The sequence below is a fragment of the Glandiceps talaboti genome, chromosome 12 (genome assembly GCF_964340395.1).
Source record: "Glandiceps talaboti chromosome 12, keGlaTala1.1, whole genome shotgun sequence".
Lineage (NCBI taxonomy): Eukaryota > Metazoa > Hemichordata > Enteropneusta > Spengelidae > Glandiceps > Glandiceps talaboti.
Window position 1 is genome coordinate 6,173,181 of NC_135560.1, and position 23,941 is coordinate 6,197,121.

The following is a 23,941-nucleotide window of genomic DNA, read 5'->3' on the forward strand; positions in this document are numbered from 1 at the left end:
ATAGAGCTGCTCTGCCAATCAGTGAAAGTCTAACAATGTCACAATCATTGTGTTTGTTGTTCACAGGTTGTGTATATTCTGTGATGTGTTTTCAGCCATGATTTTTGTAAAGATTTCCTTGTGGTTGACAGACTTCAAAGAAGTACAGAATAGATGTAGTCTGGGTAGAACTTTGGTCTGGAATTGTCGATCACCAACATCCCAATTACGTATTGGGTAATCTGTACAGAGAAGAATGATAAGTAGTTAGAAATGCTGTGCTATGCTCTACTCTGATGCATCAGTGATCCTGAGATGTGATATTGTCATACATGGTCAAGTGTGCTTGGGAGAGATGGAGCGAATTGAATTAATGGTGATTTATTTGTTTTGGCTGTAAACACCTTGTTATTAAACACACTTTAGGTGTGGTATGGTTGCTGTGATTTTATGTATCAGTTTTGGAATATTTCTTTTTACCCTGGCCACTGAAAACACCTATTGTTATGGGAGAAGTCATGGTTGCTAGGGATGTTATTGTCTGTTTTGTGTGATATTTCCCTGACCTGATTCTACTTTTAGTGCATGGCACTTTGGTTGGTCAGTTGCTATGGGAGAAGTCATGGTTGCTAGGGATGTTATTGTCTGTTTTGTGTGGTATTTACCTGACCTGATTCTACTTTTAGTGCAAGGCACTTTGGTTGGTCAGTTGCTATTGAAGGGTCATGGTTACTGATGATCAAAATTCCCACAAACTTTCAAGGGATGACTTGAATTTACAAGACTTCCACAGGAAAAAAATGAATGGCTCACCATAACCTCTACTGTCTGTGTCTTGGTTAGGTTGGAACTGTTTACAGCATAACATCACAGGTCTGCACACTAGCTGACTTGTACACATTGTATGTAATACTTTCTCAACTGGATTCACACGACCATAGTGTTCTAATTCCTGGTATCAAGTGAAACAATAAGTAATATTTTAGCAAAAAAAAAACAACAACCCAACATTTTGTTACAAAGATGTTGTAAAGTAAACTGTTCACAGGATAAGGATTTGATGAAAACTGACATTTCTGGGCTAAACTATTCATCTTTTAAAACTTATTGGTTGTTTACTGTCTTACCAAGTACAACATCAGTTACATTAATTTTTGTTTCATGTCCATCATTTCAACAATGTCTCTTTACAGGACACTTCCATTACGGCTTTAGTGAAAAGGACAGTTTTATCAAAATCAAAGTCACAAGTGTCTTTAAACTTGTTTAACCCATGGCCATCACAATGAATCTGTAAATCTCCCAGTAAACCAAGTCATCAATACATGTGCTACCCAACTAAGCCTTTGTTACACACCTGTTCTTACTGGTAAGGTAAAGTGTGTATAAACATTTCACCCAAACCTTGACCAGGCAGTGAAATGGGTTTAACAGGTCATTTTAAAGGAAAACATTAGTAATTTTGTTCAAGGCGAAGCCAAGGACAAAATAAGGGTGGCCCTATTTTTTTTATGTTTCTCATTACTTTTCATGGCAACTGTTGGTCGGTCGATTAAAAAAAATTGACAGTCTAGACACTTGCTTATTCTTGCCAGAGAGGGTGCTGTTAAGCAAAATATGGTATTTTTTATTATGATGTCGGAGCTGAAAATTTGGGTCGGTCGGGTAATGAGAAACAAGAAAAAAAAATAGTGTCACCCTAAGAGACATTTGCTGTTATAATTTACTCCGGTAAACTCACACTCCTGTAACCTTTGACATTGTGCAGGTGAAAGGTCAAGATAGTACTTACTCTGTTGTATTCATTGCCTTTGTGTCTGTAAATGACCTCCCCGCTTTTGTAAACACACTCCTGTAACCTTTGACATTGTGCAGGTGAAAGGTCAAGGAGAGAGGCCACTTGATCATCATTACAATATACATTGGCTTCAAAGGTGCCATCTTCAATTATGAAACTGAAAACAGAAAAAATAAATAAATAAAATCAGCCACTCAAAGAAAAACTAAGCTATTACAGATCCCTTCCTTCCTCAATAAAAATGCTTCATAGACAAATTTTGCCAGGTTACATACTATATAATTTGCATATGCAGTTTCTCCAAACAGAATACTAACATGAAATGAGTTGTAATAATCGACAAAAGTGGAAACATAATATACAGACCCCTGCAACATCTCTGCATATCAAAACAATTACCATATCAATACACACTTGGCAGGAGAGCAAGAAAATTATATGGCTGAGAATGTGGGGAAATTTTTCTGGCTTTTGCCAGAGTTTTCGTTGAGTTTTGTGTCACAAATAGAGAAGGAAAATCAATGCAATATAGACATGATGTGTTAAAACTTTGCATCACCTTAGAATGCCATTTGACTTGCGGTAATGGAAACTTTGCTTGAGAGACGATAAACGTTCGTTTCCACAGAGATAGAAGGAATAAATTGGATTTTTTTCCAGGATTTCATACAAGTGATTAGAATTTAAAGGATGCCACAGACTACTGGAAGAAGTATGCGAACCCTGATCTCCATTAATAACCACAGAAAGACAACCCCTTCCTTACCTAGTCTAGGGGCTATCTGTGGCTTCAAATCTCTAGATCATCTCTCCACCCCATCTAGTGCAATGAGAAATCATGAACTTGAAGATGTCCATGCAAATGAGTAAACCTCCAACTGTTAGAATGATGTACACAGTGTGTAAGTAGCATCCTGAGCTGACAAATATACCATATTTGGACATTACGTAACTACCGGTACCCCCCAATAAACCCTAACTTAGGATTGGGCAGAATTTTCTATGATTGATTAACAAAGACATGATGTTACTGACTGCGTGGGTGGCTTCAGTTGAATTTGGAATTCTATCTCAGAACCTCACTGAGCTAGACGTGTAGTGAGAAGAATTGAAGCCACTGACAGCCTCTAGACTAACCCTTACCTTGCTCTTGCTATAAATGTACTATTCGTTGACAAGCAGTAATGTCTGGTATTAGTACAGCAACCTTGTTTGAAGATATCACCACACTCACTACAGGAGAATCTGAAATAATACAAAAAATGGTCTCAATTTTGACTTGTGATAATAAATCACGACAAGTCTGTAAACCACTTTTTTTCTGGTGTGTTTGTCCAGCCCATGCAGTCAGCAGATCTGGGGGAGAAACACAAAAATAACCCTCCCTACTTCAGTGAATACAACTGCAGAGCTAATCATGAACAAGCAAATGACATCTGCCCCCACATACACACTTGCTCTAAAGTACTAAATAAAAAGAACAGCCATAATTAGTAGACTGAGTGACAGGTTTGTTGAGAATAAAAAAACAAAAAAATTGCTTCATTGTACCACTTTACAGAAAATGTCCTGACCAGAAACAATTCTTTTTTTTTTTTACCCTAACTCTAAATTTTCAGTCGCAGCAAAATTGTACAGATATAGTTATTTATCCTCTTCATACCAAATTGTATCATGGACATTGGAGAGAAGTAGGAAAAAGACATTGTGGAGGTTTCCTAAACAATTTCTACTCAAAGAAGTTTCTTTTCATTTAATTTGGCAAAAAATGGAAATGTACCAAAATTTTGTTTGGAAAGCAGTTCACGATTTCTTTACTCAGCACCATTAAAATACCTTAAAAAATTAGCCTTCCATCTTTTACCCCAAAATGCCTACAGGACCATTTTCTAGCTGCGACTTTTTCTGGACTAATATTACATTTGACTTCTCAACAGCATAAAACTCTCCTTACACTAGTATTGGTATATATGTAGACATAATGTGAATGTTGCTACATGGTCAGGTTTGGTGCTAATAACAAAATACTTAGCTTGGCCTCATTACAAGGACTCAACTGACACTTTAAAGGCCATGGTTTCAATCCCAGGTTCTCTCATGAGTGTCACCTCATCAATGGCACCATGAGGATTGCGTAGAATTATTTTTCTGTTCAGAACCTACTTTTACTAAAGCTTTCCCAGACGATTGTTTTTCTCACCTAGATTTTAATGCTGAAGTGCAAGGGACTTGCTGATTGGCTGGCAGCCATCTGTAATTTTGTCTCAACCCAATCAAAATCATTGTTAATCTAATATGGTGTATAGTACACCTATTGTGCATCTAACTGTATTTATGAGAAGTGTTTAGCAATAAATTAACTGAAAGTTCGATACCAGACTTTTAGCACACTTCCAGTTAATTATTCATAGAGTCTTCATGTGCATACACACAGGGTGATTTGTAATATGTGTATACCTACCTTAAACTGATATGCTTTACAATAACAACATGGGCATATATTTGAGACACTGCTAGCACTACAGTGTTAGTTACGTCACGCTGTACGTATTCACACAGGTACTTGTGGGCCACTGTAGATACTTCTTTGACTCTCTCTTCAGCTGTGATGCCAGCTGTGGGATCATTTCTGTACAAAACAAGACAATTTCATACAAACAAGGTAAAAGCATGTCTAATCACAGGCTTAGAAGCGACACTTTACTTTGAAGATGAGAAAAGACATTTTGAAATCAAGAATTGGTACTTTTATTTGATTTTAATAAAATCGTAGACAAACAAAATAACAATTTTGATTCAATTTGATAGATACAAATTCCCAATTTTCCTCTGTGAAAAATCCTTTCTGAAAAATTTAACAATCTGGGAAATATAACGGCAGTATTTCCATCTTGTCTTGTATCCAGTGTGTCCAGTACGCCAATTTGACAGGTCACTGATGCGTAGTAATTTCTTGTGATGTACCAAAATTTGGTGTTCCCCTATCTTTTATTATGTTGCGACTCACAAGAAAACCATTTTATTTTTATCATTTTGAACCATAACAAAAAGTTTGTCTTTCACTGGAGAGAATATTACTTGCATCTGGTGTTCAAGTATTCTGCCACAATAGAACACTGATGTAAAAGTGGTACATCCTCACCTGTTTGATGAGCTGCCAACTGCAAACCTGTCAACACTCACTGATGAATTGCTCAAATATTGACAATAGATGTTGGACTTTCTGGAGGTACACTTATTGAGGTTTCTACCGAAAAAAAAAGTTAAAATATATTCAGAAAAACTAGTGTTATCTCTGAGTATAATAGCAACGATACCAAGCCCTCATGTCATTTCTGAGTCTTTCTTTGATATATTAATTAAGCATAGTCCCAAATCACCCACACCAAATCTCTCTCCCTAATCAATGCATTCTGGGGAATATTTCATGTCCAACATTGCATGCTGAGTGATCAAGGTAACTTCATGATAGGTTTCCATGTCTGAAAGGCGAGCAATACATCTTAATTATATAAAACGGGCCCCATAAGCCAATTTTTCATGACTTGCAAGAAATGTACTGCATGACATCCAGAGCAACTTGGGATTACATTTCCACAGACTCTGGTCTGGGTGGTTTCGTAGCACAGCCCACAGCATTGAGAGACTAGGGTTTGTGAATGTTATCACATATAAATTCTATAAATTTTTACCTGAAGGTAACAATTGCACCTGGTAGCAAACCCATTGGATAGGAGACACTGTCTAATTCAAGATAAATATACAACCTATCTGGTGTAGAGATATCACAAACCAACAAACGAATAGCTTTATTGTTGAGCGTAGACACACCTGTGGTTAAAATAAACACAAAATATCAATCAGTAATTGTGATCATTTCCACGAGAACACATCACTAAACTTTCAGCTATGTTGCATTATTCAGCCTTATTAGTCTTTCTAAGTTCTAAACCCCTGGCGATCATGAGCGAACAGTGCTGGCGGATAGCGTAGCATGAATGTTGCATCTTACAGTCTACCCCATCACTAGCTATTACAGCAAAGATGAGGACAATTTTTGTACTGTATATAGAACTTTTCATAAGGTAAATACATTTTGAGTAACAGAAAACAAAACTAAGATATGTTGTGTTGTTCAGCCTAGTGAGTCATACATGATAGCATGGCACAAATGTCATATATCTTACAGACTAGCTGAAAACCAGATTTTGAAAAACCTTGTTCAATAAAATTTGTAAACAAAGTATCAAATTTCTAAGTTGCTTGATCCATTGTTAAGTCAACTATAAGGTTGATACACATTTGTAACCTTTTTCCCTTGATTGACGATACAAAATAGATCTCAATTATGTACTCTAGCTAGAGCAGAATCTCATAGCATATTGTCTGCATTTTGCTGTTGTACTGTCAGAAGTACATTCAGGTTTGTCCTAGCCACTCTGTTCATAAAATGCATGTAACACACATACACACACACACACACACATACATACATACATACATACATACATACATACATACATACATACATACATACATACATACATACAAACACTCTAGAAAACATACACACACATTAAACTCCCATACATGTGTGTAGTTGAACATATGCACACACGCATTGTCACATATTTGTCATACTTGCACTCATACAAACACATATATACACACGTGTATATGTGTGCATATAAATACATACACTCACACATAATATGTATGCCTGCACATAAACACATGCATGCATGAATGCACATATAAACATACACACATACACATGCACATACAAACTTACATGTTACTCAAACATGTGCACACATACATATGGTCACATATTAGTCACAAATGCACTAACACAAACAAATAAATACACATGTGTACATACAAACATATATGCATGCACATGCACACACACACACACACACACAAACAAACAAACAAACAAACAAACAAACAAACAAACAAACAAAACAAAACAAACAAACAAAAAACTCCCACATGTGTACTCAAATGTATGCATACACACATATGGTTGCATATTAGTCACACACACAAACACATAAATACACATGTGTACATACAAACACATATACTCACACACATATGCATGCACACATGTGCGTATGTATGTATGTATGTATGTATGTATGTATGTATGTATGCATGTATGTATGTATGTATGTATGTATGTATGTATGTATGTATGTATGTATGTATGTATGTATGTATGTATGTATGTGTGTGTTTGTTTGTTTGTGTGTGTGTTTGTGTGTGTACATACATACATACATACATACATACATGCATACATATGTACATACATACATACATACATACATACATACATACATACATACATACATACATACATACATACATACATACATACATACATACATACACACAGCGGTGACAATCAGTACATACTTTATCATGACCCAGTGAACATACACGACTACACTTACCTAATTCCAAGTCCCTGTCTGTACTGTCTGTCATAACAGTACTTTTAAACCTGCTGTCTGGATTGTAGTACTTGCGGGAGATAATTCTACATTTCACAGATATCTGACAGGTAGCACTGGTTGAGCTAAAGAAAAAAAAAAAGACTTTAAAAAGTAAGACGACATACCTGTAATATTTGTAAAATTAATAGTTTTTGTACACCTAAAGACATATATACCCTTTTCAGCATAAACATGCATATATAGTGTTGATAATGGTGCTATAAAAGCAATTTATTCATTATAGTTATTGTTACATTTAAGACACACATGATACATGGAGATGTTTGATGTTCGGACATAGGCTAAGATCCGATTGCTTTAAATAAAATAATATCATTAAATGTTTATTGAATGTTGAACCTTTCATCATATGTGTGATGGTGAAAAAGTAGAAATCAAACATGCCTGTTGAATGTTGTTCAATTTCAAACAAAACCATTTGTGAAAGTTTTTAACTATATTAAATAGTATTTTGTTAGTGCCCCTTCAGTACAGTGTGACCCCTCAGTACAGTATGACCCTCAGTATAGTGTGACCCCCACAGTACAGTGACCCCCACAGTACAGTGTGACCCCCTCAGTACAGTGTGACCCCCTCAGTACAGTGTGACCCCATCAGTACTGTGTGACCCTCACGGAAGTGTGAACCCCCTCAGTACAGTATGACCCCTCAGTACAGCATGACCCCCCTCAGTACAGTGTTACCACCTCAGTACACCATGATCCTCCTCAATACAGTGTGACCCCCTCAGTACAGTATGACCCCTCAGTACAGTGTGACCGCCTCAATATAGTATGACCCCTCAGTACAGGGTAACACCCCCTCAGTACAGTATGACCCCTCAGTACAGTATGCTAGAATGCTAGTTGTGATTGGCGATGAAACAAAATGCCCTCCGCCTTCCTCCACACACAAAGACACCCACACCTACACCCCCCCCTCCTCAACCCCCCCCCCCCCCCACACACACACACACACACACCAAACTTGAAAACTTCACCTTGGAGCTATGACATCTTGTACATTCACAATTCTCATTTCTTCTTTACAGCAAAGTCTAGATAAAACCAGATCTCTCGTCTTCTCCTCATCTTCAGACATTAAGTAGACCTGGTGTAAAGTATCAAAGTGAAAGAATGAAAACCATTAGTAGATGTTTATACTGGTAGAATAATGTTTTAATTTGGGCAAATAACCTGTAAGTTTGTTCTAGGATTAGCTGTGCACTTATGCAATGTTGACAAACACTGATAAGACAGTGAGAAGTGTAGGAAATAGGAAAAGAGTCAGAGGAAATGATACTTATGATGGTAATAATATTTAAAAAAATTATTTGAAATGTAGACAAACACAAGAAAAGAATATTAGAAATTCGGGAATAGTGGGGAATAAAACTGTTTATCCCTCTTGGCCCCTGAGGTGGAGGGTAGCAAAGTGGAATAATGAAGGAAACATTCAGTTATATGATGAAACAAATCAATATAATAACAGTATGACAACGAATGTTAATGGACTCAGGGTTCATACTTAGTAATGAAAATTTTTACTCACAGAGTCAAAATATTTCTAGGAAATGAATCCCAAATTGTCACCGACATATTGTCAGCATCAAATAGCCCATTGTAGTATAACCCTGACAATGCTGACAGACATTGCCGAAAATTTGGGATTTGCTTTCAAGAAATATTTGACTCTGTGAGTAGAAATTTCATTACTAAATAACAAGAGTACTGTGAAGTCAACTCACTTGGTTTGTAACTTTAGCCAGCATACTAGAATCTAATTGTTTTGGTGGTGGACAGGTAGCAGTCCTAATGATCATATCTTGGGTGATGTGTAGACAGGTTCTACAGTCTGTTGTCTTTACTACTTTTTGTAATGCTCTGGTTGGTAACTGGGGTTGAAATGCTGTCAAATCCTATCAAAGTTGAGGGAATAATGTGTTACTGGCAACTACATGCATTTTCACTAGATACAAAAAAAGACAATCCTGTACACATCATAGAAATATATGGGATTAAAAAATTCACATTGCAACCTCTATCCTACCAGGTATCAATAATTATATCTTATTTAGATAAGAGGAGAAGAATGGACAAGATGTCTATATTTAGTCAATAAAGAGAATTATATAAAGCTGAAAGAGAGAAAAGTAGTCAAGGAAAGAAGGAAAAAAGTTTTATTTAACCACAAAAATTAATCATTCAATCGATCAATCATTCAATCAAATAATCAATCAATAAATCAATCAATTGATCAATCAATCAGTTACACGCTCGCTTCTCCCTGTGGTTGACTGTGGCACAATCATGGTTCAAATCTTACCCAAGGACTTTAGCCATTCAGAAACAAACAGCAAACACGTGTACATTAGTCAAACTAAAGGAAAACTTGTGACAACAACATTAAGCACACTCTGCCATGTTATCTTACCTTAGATCTTGGCAGTAGAAATGCATATATCTGACCAGGGTTCAGCAAATGATACCATTTCACACTGTCTGCTGATAGTACCAGCACAACTTGTCTAACAGGTAATACACTGGCACTGTTTTCATTGGGTTCACAAGAATGTCCAGTACCTCCATCCCCTCTCTGCCCATCACTGCGTCCACGACATTGACCAATACCTCCAACCACTCTCTGGCCATCATTGGGTTCACAAGAATGTCCAGTACCTCCATCCCCTCTCTGCCCATCACTGAGTCCATGACATTGACCAGTGCCTCCAACCACTCTCTGGCCATCATTGAGTCCACAAGACTGTTCAGCACCTCCATCTGCTCTCATTGACACATTAGTATCTTGGTTCTTGTCACCTCCTATGTTGCTACTACTACATCCTGTATTTCTATATCTGCTATTGTTCTGGTTTTCATGTACTCCCACACTACTAAGACTGCTTCTATCATGTGGTACAAGTTTAGGTGAGTTAATGAAAGTCACTGCAATGTTACTAGTCAGTTCACAATTCTGAGCAGTACTGCTTTGTGTAAGGTGGAGTGAATCTTTATGTGACACAACAAATAATTGTACAACATCTGTGGAGCAGCTGACATCATCACTGCTTAGCTCATGCCTAGATGGCCCTGTATATGAAATATGAAATAATATCAATTATTAACATAACAACATCACAGTTCTATAATCTGTTACTACGACATCTAGTGGCAGCAAGTGAACAACACTAGAGGTTCTAGTCGAAAGTTTTCATAAATATTATGCCATCTACTGGCAGTGAGTGAACAATGCTAGAGGTTCTAGTAGAAAGCTTTTGTAAATACTATGCCATCTAGTGGCAGTGAGTGAACAACGCTAGAGGTTCTAGTTGAAAGCTTTCGTAAATACTACACAATCTAGTGAACGCCAGAGGTTATAGTTGAAAGCTTTCGTAAATACTACTCCCTCTAGTGGCAGTAAGTGAACAACTCTAGAGGTTCTTGTTGAAAGCTTTCAAAAATGTTTTCATGTTTACAGTTGTGAAATTACCACTATCTATTGGTACTGCACTCACTGTACATGCGAATGAATTCATATGCATTCTTTGTACACAACAACATTTAAACAGCTATTTCAAAAAAAATGAAATTTACAGTTTTGGATAAACATGTGTAACAATAACAGAAACCCTGATATGCCAGTGCTAGAGCTCAGACCACTGAAAAGATATCTAGGTCTGGGGCTAAAGTGAGTACTCACTATTTACACTAAGGTTCATGTTGTCAGCTCAATCTGCAGAACTTACACTCACTATACTCATGAGAGTATAGTATGAACACAGATAACTTTGCAAACATTCATGAAGACATGATACTTCCCTACAAAGTATCTTTTCAGGTAGTTAGTAGTCATGGTAACCAGAAAATGCAACAAAGTATACATATCTTCTTTCCAAAACAAAATTGCCACAAAAATTTTTCATTTCTAAGTAATTTTTCAATCATGATACAAGATATTTTACAGTTGTGATACATACTTTATTTTAATGTACATAATTTTATGTAACCATGGCAACATTACTGAATACTACATACCTGCTTCCATGGATTCCATGTTAGCTTTTCTTCTTTCACTCTCTTGAACTGATGGATTGTTCTCCGAGTATTTCCCCTTCCTTGCAACAGCAGAACATTCATCTTCATCTTCCAGTTTTCTCTTCTTGGTTTCCTTGGTGATCATTTTCTTCTGATGCAAACTGACAGTATCTGACATTGAGAACTGCACATAACTTCTCAGATGTGTTTTATCAATATATGTAGGGTTGCCGACATGTTGCACAGAGGGGAATCGACAAACAGTGAAACTTTCATTGATAATTTGATATTTGTCAATTCGTAGGAGCTGTCCCACACACCAAGTCTTGGCGTACGGAAACAGAAATGGTCGGTGGCTACTGTTGGAGGGATACTGGCAAGTCTCTCCACATATGTGATCGATCTTTGATGTGTCATAATCTGCAATAATACAGTTTATACTACCAGTTTGGTCTGTAAGCTGTAATTGTCCTGTTTTACTGTTGTGTTCCAAGTATCCAACCAATAACTAAACACAAAGATAAACACATTATCTGTTACAGCAGAAATTATATTAGCATTCAGTTTCAATGACTAAACATTTTTGATGCAAGAGCCACAATAAACAAAGAAACACCAACTACAAACTGAGATGATGATGATGATGATGATGATGATGATGATGATGATGACCATACTGGAATGACGTGTTAGGACGAAGCTCTAGTATATTGTCGTCTTTTTCGCAGCTCCGAATCCAAGGAACATTAATCACACCCATCAGACTTTATTTAGACATTTTGGAAGAATCTGATTAACTTTATTGGTGAATTATTTGAAGGATTGTTGTGATCTCCGTGGATTTCAATCCAGGTACCCGTGGGTGGCAAACAAAGACAATATGGCCGCCCAAACCCACGGTACCCCACCCTCGTCAATTGCTGGTATGACTCAGAAACATGGTGTCAAATGTGAATCACTGGAAGGTGTCAGTGTGGAGGTCTATCTTCGCGCTATGGCCACTATAACTGGACCAGAGAATATCAAAGCTGCATCTAGAGCTAATGGATCAGTAATCGTCTTCTTTAATTCAGTCACCTGGGTCGAAACACTGTGTGTCAAAGGAGTCGAAGTCGGTGGCTACTCAATATATATAGAACCACTCGTAAAACCAGCAACAAAAGTCGTCGTTTCCGGTGTACCACCATTCATTCCCAACCAATCTATCGAACACGAATTATCAAGATTTGGAAAAATCGTAAGTGCCGTTAAAACCATTCCACTAGGATGTAAAACTGAGAGCCTAAAACATGTCAAATCATTCCGAAGACAAGCATACGTTCTACTCGACAACGATCTCAACGGAATTGTAGATGGGCCAACCTTCATCCAGTTCGAAGACAGAAACTATAAAGTTTATTTATCAACAGACGAAATTCGATGCTTCAAATGTAAACAAAAGGGACATATACAACGCAACTGCCAACAAGAACAAACACCACCCGAAAACGAAAGTGAAAATAACCCCAATACGACCGCCATTAACCAAGATGAACATCAACAGGTTGTAAATGACAATAACGCACATTCCAGTAACACCGATCAACATATGAATAATACAACAGAAAATACCAACAACACCCGATCAGCTGTCAACAACGTCACAGAACAAGTGATGAACACTGGTCATTCAACCATCACTGCAAATGATCACGACAACAACGATAACCAAAAGACCATTCGTGACAACAAACTAAACAACGATACCGATACTACACACGATGAAGAAGAAGCAGTAGAAACTAACAGAAACGAACACAACGATGAAGAACTCATGAACTCAAATTCAGACACAGAACACGAAATGAACAATGACAACGAAGACGACACACCAGAAAACAAAACAAGTACGAACATTCAAGTCGAAGAGAGGGTACGAACCCCTCCTTCACCTCTTCCTTCAACCCCGAACATTTCTTTTACACAGCAGTCTCCAGTGTCATCCCCAGCACCATCTTTTTCGCTCGCCTTGTCCGGACTATCAGACTTTACTGGCGTCCCTTTCCTGTGCAACACTTAATATTCGCGGATGTCGTGATTCGTTAAAACGTTATCAAGTTTTTGACTTCTTAAAACAGTCTCATCCCGCAGACTTCTACCTCCTCCAAGAAACTCACTCTATACCTAGCGATGAACTTATTTGGCCACTTGTATGGAGATCAAAGTGTATCTTATCGCATGGGACAAACAACAGTGCTGGAATAGCAATTCTATTCTCGCCGAAGAGTAAAGTTGAAATAATAGAGAAATCAGAACCAATCCCAGGCCATATTTTACACGCTCACGCAACAGTCAACGACACACCTGTAAATATCATCAACATTTACGCACATTGTAATGCAAAAGAACGTCTGAAGTGCTTCACGAAACTGAATGGATTATTACCAAAACTTAACGAAGATCCTATTATCCTAGCAGGGGACTTTAATTGCACACTAAATCCAGAACTCGACAGACAACAATGCAGTGAATCAGATCCACATACAGTACGTGGCCTCGGTAACCTGATAAGTAAACACAAACTCATCGACGCCTGGCGTCATCACCATAACAACAACCGCAATTACACCTGGCACAGAAATGATACAAAAGCACGACTTGACAGAATCTACATAAACAAATGCTTGAAAACACGCATTAGAACAATAGCCATTCAAAATGCCAGCCTCGCATTCTCCGACCACTCCTTGGTGAAATTAACCTTAGCACAGAAACAAATTCAAAAACGCAATCCTGTATGGTGCCTCAACACCGAAACATTAAAAGATGACAATTATTGTCAACTTATATCACACTTCTGGGGAAATTGGACCAAAGAAAAAAACAAGTATGCCAACCTCGCGACCTGGTGGGAAATCGGAAAATGGAAAATAAAACTATTAACACAACAGTTCTGTATCTCAAAACACAACGAACGTAAACTCACCAAAGTACAACTAGAAAAAGACATCCAACGCATCGAAGAAAGAATACACATAGACAATGACTTAAGAAATGAATACAACCGAAAGAAAAGCTTACTAATTCAACTTACCCGATCTGACAGCAGAGGTGCAGCCGTCCGATCACGTCATCAATTCCTCCAAGACAGCGACATGCCCAGTAAATTTTTCTTCACTCTCGAACAAGACAAAGGGAAAACAAGACCCATTGTCCACTTAAAACGCGCCGACAACAGCATCACAGAAGACCAACACGAAATACGAGACATCATATACTATTACCAGAACTTATATACACTCGAACCAACTGATTCAATCGCCCAGAATACTCTACTCGAAAACTTACCACAACTTACCGACCCGGATCGCAACTACCTTGACAGTGAAATATCCTATGAAGAACTTACAAATGCAGTTAAACTCCTATCAAATGACCGCTCTCCAGGTATAGACGGCCTTCCAAGTGAATTCTACCAAACATTTTGGCACATCCTTGGCAAAGACTTACATCAAGTATTTACACAGTCTATCGAAAACGGAACACTCCCACTATCGTGTCGCAAAGCAATCATCAGCCTCCATCCTAAAACCGGCGACAACGCATTAGTTAAAAACTGGAGACCCATTAGCCTACTGTGCAGCGACTATAAAATTATAACTAAAGCTCTATCCACTCGTCTTCGCTCTGTCATATCAACGATTGTGCACAAAGATCAGACATGCGGTATCCCAGGACGCAAGATTTTTGATAATGTACACTTACTACGCGACAATATCTTCTATGCAAATAATAATGACAAACCCCTTGGAATTGTAGTGTTAGACCAGGAAAAGGCGTTCGACCGAATAAACCATGACTACCTATTCCAAACCCTGAAATCATTCGGAGTCGGACCTCACTTCATCAACTACATTAAAGTTCTTTATACAGACATACAGTCACTAATCCGTATCAACAACATGTTAACTACTCCCATAAAAATACAGAGAGGCGTCCGACAAGGATGTTCCCTGTCAGGTCAACTCTACGTCATCGCTCTCGAGCCACTACTGAACAGAATACGAACCGACAGTGGAATAACTCCATTAACATTACCAGGCGTACCCATGCACACCATCTTATCAGCATATGCTGACGACGTAGAGGTACTACAGACCGAAAACGACGATTTTAACAAGTTACAAACATGTCTAGAAGTATACGAAAAGGCATCAAACGCAAAAGTGAACCTCGAAAAATCAGAAGGCCTGTGGGTTGGATCGTGGCGCAACCGCATAGACAATCCATTAGGTATTAAATGGAACTCTACCGGACTTAAAATTCTAGGAGTCTACCTCGGCAACACTGACACGTACTATCGAAGAAATTGGACAGAACTTGTCAACACAATTGAAAACAAAATTAAATACTGGTCAACCTTCGCTCCAGGAATGTCATATAGAGGCCATATACTTATCATAAACCATCTCATCGCGTCAAAATTACTTCATAGACTTAACTGTATTACACCAACCAAAGATACCATATCATACATTCAGACATTATTACTTAGATTCCTTTGGCAAGGTCGCCATTGGATACCAGTCGAAACTATCTGTCTACCTCTCAAAAAAGGTGGACAGGGACTAATACATCTCCAAACTCGGCTCACGTCACTCCGAATAAGCCACATACAACGTTATCTCTACCAAGACAACCTCCACCCGTCATCATGCTTCATGGATTACTTCTTCAGTAAAATCGGTAATTTAAACTACAAAAGACAGTTACTGTTAACAATTGATATCAACCCGGACAAAACACAGATGCCAGACTTCTACGTTGATTTACTACATCGTTGGAACTCAACTAAGAAACTACGTAAAGGAGACCCAGAGACCATATCGGAAATTATCAACGAACCTTTATTCCAAAACCCACTTATTCTACATCCCATCCATGGAACACCATTTACACTTCATCACTTCGTAGACGCAGGCATTACTAAAATTGGTGACCTCATCGATAAGAATGAAAAACGCTGGCTCACCTCCACTGATATCAGCGACAAAGTTAACATTCACTCAAACCGCATACTTGCCCTCACTCTAAAAGTAACTCACCAGGCAATACCAGATATCCTAAAGATAAAAATCAACGACTACCTTGAAGACCAATCATCCACCGAAACCCAGAACCCACATTATTCGATCGAACTTTATCACTCACCCGAACTCAACATTGCACTCTATAAACTAGAGAAAGGTGCAATTTATAGATATTTGATATCAGAACAACACGCTAACAAACAACCGAATAGACTAGACACTGTGTGGAGAGACATATTAAGCTTACCCGACCATCTACATCCAAACTACGAAGCATGCTACTACCCGCCAACTATAAAGAAAGAAGGAGATCTACAATGGCGTATACTGCATGGCGCATACACTACAGGTACATATTTATTCAACTCAGGATTTCGCCAAGACTCTGATTGTCCACATTGTGGCGACAAAGACTCCCTTCTCCACATTTTCATCGACTGCCAACAAATCCAACGATTACTTGCCTTCATCACAGTTATCATCTCCCGTCTTATCAACAACGATCATCTAATACCAATGGCGTGGTTTTTCATCAATCCACCGAAGAAAAGCAGAGCCTTCACCAACAAACGTGCCATGTTCCTCTTCACCCACATAACGTCAACAGCAAAAATGTCAATACACATCGCCAGAAGGAATAAAATGGACAACACAACTCAAGTCGACCCATTGGAAATATTTAAAACGCGTATACGAGCAAGAGTACAATTAGAATTTGAACATTACAGATTAAGACAATGTATAGATATCTTTTCAGCAATTTGGACCATCAACGACGCCGTATGCCGCGTAGTCGACGGACAACTCCTCTTCAATTTTTAGCTACAAACAGTATAAACTCCAGTATTAAATTTACCATTTCTACATTCTAGCCACATAACGCATTGTTTCAATACAACTTTTAGCCATCATACTGCCACTTTTTTTCTGAACTTGAATAACTTACAACTTGTAGAACTCGATGTAAATATCAGTCTTCATACAGTACAACAGTATTGAATCGAACCTCGATCTTTACCATTTTTGTATATATCTTAGTATTTTGTGTACATAGGACAAATAAGCATTAAAGTTCCTTTGAAAGATGATGATGATGATGATGATGATGATGATGATGATGATGATGATGGAGATGATGATGATGATGATGATGATGATGATGATGATGATGATGATGATGGATGACGACGACAACAATGATGATGATGATGGTAATCTTTATTTTATACTGGATAGTTCTTTAAGTATATAAAAACTTGTCTCCCACAAAGTCCAGTGAAGGCCATCCTTAATGGGGTCAGTGTTAATGCAGGAGGAAACCGGAGTACCCGGGGAAACCTGCATTGTTCAGTAGAGTCAAACTGAACGACACTCTTCTTACTTACAGTGTGGTAAATTTAATCAAACCCTGAATGGGTTCGAACCCCAACCATAGTGGTAAGAGGCAAGTGGTTTTAATAAACACTCAGCCACCGACAACCCTGAAGCTTTCATTAATAATTTGATCTTTGTCAAGTCATAGTAGCTGTCCCACAGTGACACACCAGGTCTTGGCATACAGACACAAAAATAAGTAATCTCTGTTCAATACTGTAAGTATTAAAATGTGATGAGCAGGTGCAACCAGGTCTTATACTATAAACAGTGTTCACAAAGTTCAAGTAAGGCAGCCCAAGTGTCTTCTATAAATCTGGTTGCACCTATCCATCACAGTTTATAGGCCTGAGGACAAAGGTTACTTATCTCTGTATCTGTTGATGTTACTTCCTTTTTAACATGCTCCTATCAAACTTGTTTGATAATCGAAAAAAACTAGGTTGGGTTGGGTTACTGGAACCAAACAATTAAATTTTTGTTCGGCCTAAAGCCAAATAAAACAAACTGTTTTTTTCTGATAACCCGACCGACCCTAGTTTAAGCCGCTGACCCTAAACAGTTGTCTACATTCAAAAAGGTAAAATTTTGACAATTTAGAATTTCTTTCTGAGTACATTTCCATGCCAAAGTATCTTTGGTCAATTTTTTTTATTAAAAAAATCCCATTCCAGGGAAACCTGATCTTTTAAGATTGTAAGTTGAATTTATACATTACAGTCTGTATATTGTGTTTTATATCAAACTCTTATAGAAGTTGTGACCAACAAGTATCTTGTCTTTGGCTTGAAGAAATTTCTCAACAACAAAAAACAGAAAAAAAATTTAAGTAAAACCCAACCTACCTACCTATTTTCATTTTTGCCTCAGTATTGAAAATATAAAAATAATCTATGTAGAGCCATACTTGAAAAGGTTATGAGAACAAATTGTGGAAATTAATGTATGGTTACTTATCAACAATTTCAAGAGAACTAAGCTGTCTGTCAGAATAATAATAAAGGTACTAGGTGGTACATAAAGGTTAAAGGTCAAATTAGGTCAATCTAGGTCAATCCCCTACACTGTACTTTATTGTTATATACAACTGAGTTGCTATGACTCACATCATACATATTCATGTATTCTGATGAATGTCTGCAATACAGCTCAGGTCAAGGGTCGACATAGCTATTTGGTTGCTCAACAAACAAGACCAGCTACCCTTTGTAACTTGACAGCAATTCTACCAGGCTTGACTTTAAATATCTGTAAGGGTACGGAGTCTTGCATTTATCTACTTCAGCTGGTATGTATGCTGATACTTAGATTAATCTACATTAACTTGGACCATTTTACGGCAGCTTTCACCTAGACTATCAAGTGTGTTGAAAACATGGCAGCTAACATCGTCATCGACCTCTCAGCAGCTTTGCAGACTACACAAGAGAAGACGAATTTTGCCAGAATCAATCGTCTCTTGTTTGAAGGAGGTACAAATGTATTGAGAGAAGTCTTTGATGGCATACATCCACCAGATCAACTGAAAGCCAATGTGCAACGTGGAAAGAACAGCAGTACTTTACATTCACTTTTGACAAGGCGAATAATAAAGCGATTTGATTATGATATGGTATGTAATCCATCTTCAAATGATGTCCACGTCTCAAAGAAATTTGATATAACTCTACTGGTGGTTCTGTTGAGGAATATTTGTCAACTCAAACAACCCAAAAATGGATGGGAAAAGAAACCGAGACCATCAGAATTCAGTAAGGAAGCTGATATTGCGAGAATCAGATTCTATCGAAATAAACTCTGTCACACAAACCAAACACATCTGAATGAGCAAGCTTTCAATGAGTATTGGAAGGAGATCAGTGGTGCATTAGTTCGTCTTGGGGCCAAATCTGAGGATATTGATAGGCTGAAAACCGACAGTATGGACACTGAACTTGAACAGAAATACAGCACAATGTTGTTAGAACGAGATAAGACTGAGACAGAGTCTGCAGACATAATCCATCAATTGCTAAAATCTCTGGCTGTAAATACAGATGACCAACTGTATTGTCAGACTCATAGTGATAAAGTTGTTAAGTTGTATTGTGAAAGATGTGAGGAACTTATCTGTTTAACATGTACTGCTGCAAAACATCGTGAATCGGGTAATCATCGAATTGTAGATTTGAGCGATGTTGCAGAAAAGTTTCGTCAAAAATTACACACTACACAGGCTACTTTAAAGACCAAACAGGAAACAGTGGCTGCAAATTTGAGAAAGGCTCGGTGTGTCTCAAAGACATTGAAAGAACAGTACAGTGAACAATCAGAAATTGCAAAGTCCTTCACACAAGAAAGACCAAAGGAAGCTGAATCAATACTCAATAAACTTGACACACAGTATGCTGAAATGAACAGTGAAATTGTGTGTGATATTTATGACTTTGAACAAATGAAGCATGAATTTGATAACACTCAATCATTGCTGGAAAAGGTGCTAGATGTACAAGACAATGCTCAAATCATGTCAGAAAGTAGAACTGTTAATCGTTACATCCAAAATGTAATGTCAATACACGTACATGATTATAGCAAGAACTATGATGTTGTCGCCAATATTTCCATGCAAGGAGGTCAACTCAAAATTGTCTTCCCTGCACTTTTATCTGAGTCAGAGATAAAAACAACAAGTCTTCCAAATAACGTGAAACTTCAAGATAAAGTTTGTATTAAAGTGTGTGCTAGGAATTACGATGGCGATATTGTAGATGATACTAGCGATATTGACGCCGTACTTAAATACGATGATGGCCATACAGCTAAATTAGATATCATTAAGCCAACAGAATGCAGAGATAGTTTGAAAATAAAATTCAGAGCTAACCGATTAGGTAAACTAGAGGTGTTGGTAAGTCTAAGGGGTGAACAGATTCAGGGGTGTCCAGTGATTGTAAACGTAAGCCCAAATTTCAGATCCTCAAAAGTTAGATATGACGTTTATGGGAACCTTAATGTTTCAAAACTTCCATGTAACGTAAGTGTAGATAACAGAGGTAATATTCTTGTAACCAATGTCAATAATCAGGTTGTTCAGGTACTGAATAGTCGGGGTCAGCAAACTATTCTGATTGATCAGACTAGATTAGCTTTGAGGGATGGCAGCTTTCGTCCGAAGGACACAGCTGTATGTGAAAATAATGTCCGTTTCATAGCTAATCATGCAAAAGATACCGACAACGCAGTACCTGTTGTCGTTTGCGATGATAACGGTCACTTGATTGGCTCTTTTGGGAAAGAATACCTGGCTGCTGCTACAGCTGTCACTGTTTGTGATAAACATAAAATTTTGTATGTTTATGATTTCAATGGTCGCAAAATTGTCATGTTTGTATTAGGCACTGGCCAGTTTATCAAATCGTTTGGGAGGACAAATTCTGGGGCTGTAAATTTTGGCTATGTCCATGCAATGACCACAAATAACAGAGATCAGCTGATTGTAGCAGATTCAGGAAAGAGTTGTATTCATGTGTTCACATTTGATGGCAAATTTGTTCTTGAATTCGGCAGTAAAGGGAAGGGGGAGGGCAAGTTTTCGGGAGAGCTGGGAGTGGCCACAGACAGGGATGACAATATTTATGTCTGTGATTCAGAAAACAAGAAAATTCAGATGTTTAGCTGTCAGGGGGATTTCAAGGGTTGCATCAGCTCTGATACAGATGAGATAAGGTGTCCATACAGTATAGCAGTCACAGAGACCACACCTTGCACAATTTATATAACAGATAGTGAACGATTCTACTACCTCTACTGTTTTGAAGAAGTTTGGTGAAGTCATCAAACTACTGTCAGTAAAGGCCCAGATTAGGTATAAAATCTGGCAGAGTTACAGAAATAGTTGATCCAGAACAAACGAATGATCTAGTATGTAATCCTCATGGCTCCACTGAGAAGACAACACTAATGTAAGAACCTGCGGTTGAAACTGTGGCCTTTTGACCGCACTAAATACAGTAGGTAAAATCTAGTTAAATCACACAGACACTTCAACTAGCGTTCCCCACTAAAAACATGGTGCAGAAATCAATCCAAGTTTTACCAGATTTCCTCTCTTTGTTACCAGGGTTACCAAACCTTAGCAAAAAAATACTAACTGTGGACTAATGCTGAATAAACTTTCAATATCACATGTGACCTGGAAATGTGAGATTTGTTTTCCAATAATTGTATTTGACATTTGAAATGTAATATTATTCACTCTTGTAGAAGAGATATTTCAGAGAACCTTTAAAACAAATAAAGAAAATGCTTGTGAGCTTGAAATGTCTTTCACTGAATTATATTCATTCTTATAATTTTTCATTTTCTTATAAAGTAAATTTGTGTTTGCTCACAGTAAGAATTACTCCAACATTTTTCTCTCCTAAAATAAGTGAAGTATTTGACATGACCTTATCATTCCATGTAAAGACCTGACAAGACTGGGACAAACGAAAAGATCTAGGGGGAAAGTAAAAGACCTAAGGATGCCTTATCATTTACAAAGAAAGACCTAGGGGGCCTTATCATTTACAAAGAAAGACCTAGGGGGCCTTATCATGACAATAAAAATACCTAAGGTATTTTATCATGGCAAGTAAAGACCTATGGGTCATTATCTTGACAAGTAAAAAGACCTAGGGGGCTTTATTGTGGAAAATAAAGGACCCAGAGGGCCTTATCATGACAAAGAAAGACCCAGGGGCGGGGGTCTTGTCATGACAAGTACTATGTCTGTCATCATTTTATGTCATTTTGTTGATGTATACAACATGGTCACTTGCTAATATTGCATTTGAAAATTTGATACTGTTGTCGGTAGAAATGTTAGATATTAAGATATTTAAAAAAATCTGTTTACAAGAACTTTGGCAAAACCCAATTTCATTTATGTCAACTTACCAGGGGTGGTTTAAAGTCCCATGGATTGTGGACTTGGTATCTCCAATAAAGTTCATCATTTAGTGTTCTATTACTGTAACTTGTCTCTGGTATCTGCCAGCTATCCTCTCTCACGGCTTTCTTGGCTAATATCTGCTTCAAATCTGCTATGGATGGGATCTTGTACAGATTTGCCTAGAATTTCAGACAAAATGACAGCTATTATTTTGAAAGAAAATGGTAGGTGAATTGACTGATGACTGAGTTTTTTGTTTTGATATAATGCAAGATAAAAACTGAAAATATTTATAAAGTATCAATATCGATTCATAATCACTTTTGTGTAGCAACCTTGTTTGGATTACACATCAACATTTTTCAAAATTAAAAATTAAATTTACATAGATTACCCACGGAATTGGGATTTTATGCCAAAGGGTTATTGAAAGACATTGGAGGACATTTCTGAGCAGATACAAAAATGGGTCATAACAACCGAGTCAGAAAAGATGAAATTACATACATTCATGCAGCACTCAGATCTCTCTCCCTCCCTCCCTCTGTTTCTCAATGTTTTCAATATCAACTCACAGTCATTCACTATAGTTTGTGTTGGAAATTGAAAAGTTTATACTGCATTAATATGGCTATAGTTCAAGCTACTGTAAAATAGAATTCTTTACTTTTAGCCTCTAGAGGGCACTGCTACCAGCAGTGGCCATATTTGATTTCATCAGTAAAATACAACTAACAGTGAAACTACTCTGTGACCAGTACTTACAATTTTACGATCTCCAAATTGTTATAATTTAAAGAAATGCAGTATATCATAAATTTGAATTATCGGTAGCACATTCTACTGTAGCAGACAAGCAGACTTTGTGTTTCAAATGTTAAATGTCATAATTTGCTTCTCAAAAAGTGTACTTCATCAAAAATGGTTTATAACTGTGGTAGTTGGGAGATGACAGTTTGAAGTTGTCACTTCTAGAAGTGATACATACCTAGAGAATCTAAACTCAAAGTGTTGAATGTTGCAGATGTAAGTTTGTCTCACTGCTGAGTTATGTATAATTGTCATATCACATTTTGATATACATTTTAACACATCGTTTTCATATAGCCTTTAGTGATTGCTTAGATCATTCATACCGTGTGGTATGGACTATTGACCCATAGTGACCCCAATTTGCATATAGGGATCTATTCACATTCTATTTTCTCTAGGGCACTGTTCATGTTGCATGGAGTCCTACAGGTAATTTGCTTTGATTATGGACAGAA

General features: G+C 37.5%; 1 protein-coding gene across 1 annotated transcript in view; it reads right to left on the reverse strand.

Annotated features, from left to right (window-relative positions):
- LOC144443658 (CST complex subunit CTC1-like) overlaps nucleotides 1-23,941 on the reverse strand; it is a 37,892-nt gene continuing 13,951 nt past the window's right edge. The window contains exons 21-33 of the mRNA XM_078133198.1: nucleotides 22,679-22,852; nucleotides 11,385-11,823; nucleotides 9,715-10,349; nucleotides 9,029-9,199; nucleotides 8,282-8,391; nucleotides 7,213-7,364; nucleotides 5,470-5,608; nucleotides 4,920-5,024; nucleotides 4,239-4,406; nucleotides 2,921-3,022; nucleotides 1,772-1,934; nucleotides 793-931; nucleotides 1-221 (exon numbers count right to left, since the gene is read on the reverse strand). Coding sequence (XP_077989324.1) covers nucleotides 61-221; nucleotides 793-931; nucleotides 1,772-1,934; nucleotides 2,921-3,022; nucleotides 4,239-4,406; nucleotides 4,920-5,024; nucleotides 5,470-5,608; nucleotides 7,213-7,364; nucleotides 8,282-8,391; nucleotides 9,029-9,199; nucleotides 9,715-10,349; nucleotides 11,385-11,823; nucleotides 22,679-22,852 — 2,658 coding nt within the window. The 3' untranslated portion in view covers nucleotides 1-60. The remainder of the gene's footprint in view (nucleotides 222-792; nucleotides 932-1,771; nucleotides 1,935-2,920; nucleotides 3,023-4,238; nucleotides 4,407-4,919; nucleotides 5,025-5,469; nucleotides 5,609-7,212; nucleotides 7,365-8,281; nucleotides 8,392-9,028; nucleotides 9,200-9,714; nucleotides 10,350-11,384; nucleotides 11,824-22,678; nucleotides 22,853-23,941) is intronic.